Source organism: Trypanosoma rangeli (genome assembly GCF_003719475.1).
Source record: "Trypanosoma rangeli strain AM80 chromosome Unknown Tra_15.4_contig_00765, whole genome shotgun sequence".
NCBI classification, from domain to species: domain Eukaryota; phylum Euglenozoa; class Kinetoplastea; order Trypanosomatida; family Trypanosomatidae; genus Trypanosoma; species Trypanosoma rangeli.
The window spans coordinates 1-1,959 of NW_021706511.1; the positions used below are offsets into that span (position 1 = coordinate 1).

The 1,959-nt window shown below is 60.4% G+C and overlaps 3 protein-coding genes and 1 pseudogene across 3 annotated transcripts, besides 2 other annotated features; 3 read left to right on the forward strand and 1 right to left on the reverse strand.

The window, feature by feature from the left end:
- On the forward strand, window positions 1–374 carry TraAM80_10039 (uncharacterized protein; the record flags this gene model as incomplete). The annotated part of the gene is made up of 1 exon (XM_029386691.1): window positions 1–374. A coding segment is annotated over one exon (374 nt), but the record flags the coding sequence as incomplete, so codon positions are not given.
- Window positions 375–440: 66 nt separating this feature from the next.
- TraAM80_10040 (hypothetical protein) lies at window positions 441–663 on the forward strand (annotated as a pseudogene).
- Window positions 664–741: 78 nt separating this feature from the next.
- Window positions 742–770: a microsatellite.
- A 47-nt stretch (window positions 771–817) lies between these two features.
- On the forward strand, window positions 818–1,141 carry TraAM80_10041 (uncharacterized protein; the record flags this gene model as incomplete). The annotated part of the gene is made up of 1 exon (XM_029386692.1): window positions 818–1,141. The coding sequence occupies one exon, from the start codon at window positions 818–820 to the stop codon at window positions 1,139–1,141; it is 324 nt and encodes a 107-aa protein (XP_029233465.1).
- A 58-nt stretch (window positions 1,142–1,199) lies between these two features.
- Window positions 1,200–1,228: a sequence feature (G-rich).
- A 168-nt stretch (window positions 1,229–1,396) lies between these two features.
- Window positions 1,397–1,702, reverse strand: TraAM80_10042 (uncharacterized protein; the record flags this gene model as incomplete). The annotated part of the gene is made up of 1 exon (XM_029386693.1): window positions 1,397–1,702. One exon carries the CDS (start codon window positions 1,700–1,702, stop codon window positions 1,397–1,399), a length of 306 nt encoding a protein of 101 aa, XP_029233466.1.
- Window positions 1,703–1,959: the final 257 nt, after the last annotated feature.

Consider the following 1,959-nt stretch of genomic DNA (forward strand, 5'->3'; position numbering starts at 1 on the left):
AAGAGGGAAACCCTGCGCGGGTTATGCCTTGCCCTGCCCCGGGCGAGGGCCGTGTACACGGCATCGGGGTGTGGCATTGGGGTGCCTCTCCAGTGTCTCACCCTGCACTCCGCTATGCGCAATACAAAGCGTGCACGCCTACTGCGGGAATTCCGATAAGCAGTCTGCCGGAAGATGCCCTGTTGGAGGCGAAGCTGCATCTCGTCACTGAAAGAGTGGTGGCGATCCGTGGTCTAGTGCCCTCACCCCCCGGCACCCGCAGGAGATCTCAGCGGCCACCCTCTTGGCGCTGTTCCCTGCGTCTCCCTGCAGCCCGCGCCGCGTGGCCTCTTTCATGCCTCACTGGGCGACGGTCGCGCAGCGGAGCCCAATGAGCTCAAACTTCCAAACTTGCGCCCACTGGGTCCTTCAACCGTATTTTGCAGGAAGCGACCGACCCCACACTCGGCTGAGCCCATGCCGCTGTACAATGTGAGCAGGCACTGGCCCATGCAGCAGATCCCTGACAAGAAGGACGAGACGCCCTTCGAGGAGGATTGGATGTGTCTGCTCAAATCTATTCCCGTGCATCAAATGGAACAGCACCACCCCGCAAAGAACTAGCAGGGCCTTCCTTTTGCCAACCGCGAACAATTCTCACGTTCGCTGGAGTGGACTGTGCCGTGAACACAAACAAACAAAAATGAAGAGAGCACCTCTTTGTTTACTGCTCGGGACGTCGTCAGCACGTGTGACTTTTCATGTGTGCGTGCGCGTGTGTGTGTGTGTGTCCATTTCGTCGGTGCGCATAGCTCCACTGCGACCGGAAACGAAGGAGATGGGAAGAAAAACAAAAGGGGGAGATGGGACGCCACGAGCCGCGTCGAATGGCTTGCTCGAGGAGGGCTTCCAGTGGCTTCTGCCGCCGCTGCTGCTGCTGTGTGTGGGAGTTTCTGGGTTCTTTTGGTTGGAGGTGCAGCTTTCTTCCCTTCTCGCTCCGCCATGTGAGTGGGGAAGTGTGTGCAGCGCCTTGGGGCGTGCGTCATTCGTGGAGGCCTGCCCGTCAGCGTCTCCTCCGGCGACACCACCATCCTGCAGCACAGCCCCTTTGAATAGCCCACTCCGCGGCTGGGGGCGGAGTGCGCATGGGCCGCGGCCATAATGGCAACGAATGGCATTGTCACAGTGCGCGCACACGCCGAGTGTAAGAGGGTGTGTGTGGTGGGGGGGTGGGGAGGGGGGAGGGGGGAGAAGGAGAATGAAGGGAACGGGGAGGAAGACTTGTGTTGTGTGTGCCTCCCACAGGGGGCGGCCTCTGCCCACCACCACTCCTTTGTGGACATATATATTTGCGTGTGTGCGCCGCTCCCTGGTCCGTGTTGAGGCGTTTTTGCGACCGTCGTTGACCGTGCCGCTGTCAAGCTATGCGCCTCTTCTCTCTTTTATCTTTGTTGTTGTTCGGAAGGCCCGGCAAACGAGGGTGACAACAATGCGCCCGCCCCTGTTCGCCACGGTGCCCTTGTTGTTGCTGCTGCTGCTGCTGCGCCACCGGCCGCCTCACCGCCGCCACGCACTGATGCATGTTCGATGAGATAATGGCGAGGAGCGACTCACGCCCAGTCAAGATGGTGCAGGAGTTACCCCGAAAGGGCCAGAGTGCCTGGCGAGCGTACACCACCTCCACAGGAGCAGAGGGGACTGGGGAGTGGGAGCCCGTCCGCATCGTGGTGTCCGAGCTGGATCTGGGTGACCCAAGCAAGTACTGCACTCAAGAAGGAGAGCAGCGTCCAACGTTTCAGGGCCACGCTGGCGAGTGCCGGAAGGACGACGTCCTCACCAGTCGGGAAAAAGGCTGAGCTGCCCCAAACTATCCTCCCATCAGCCATCAAGTTGCACTCGGAGCGCCTCCTCGTGCAGTGCGTGAAGACTCTGTTGGCTGTGCCCGGATCCATCCGTCAAACGCAGTGCAGGCATTTCATC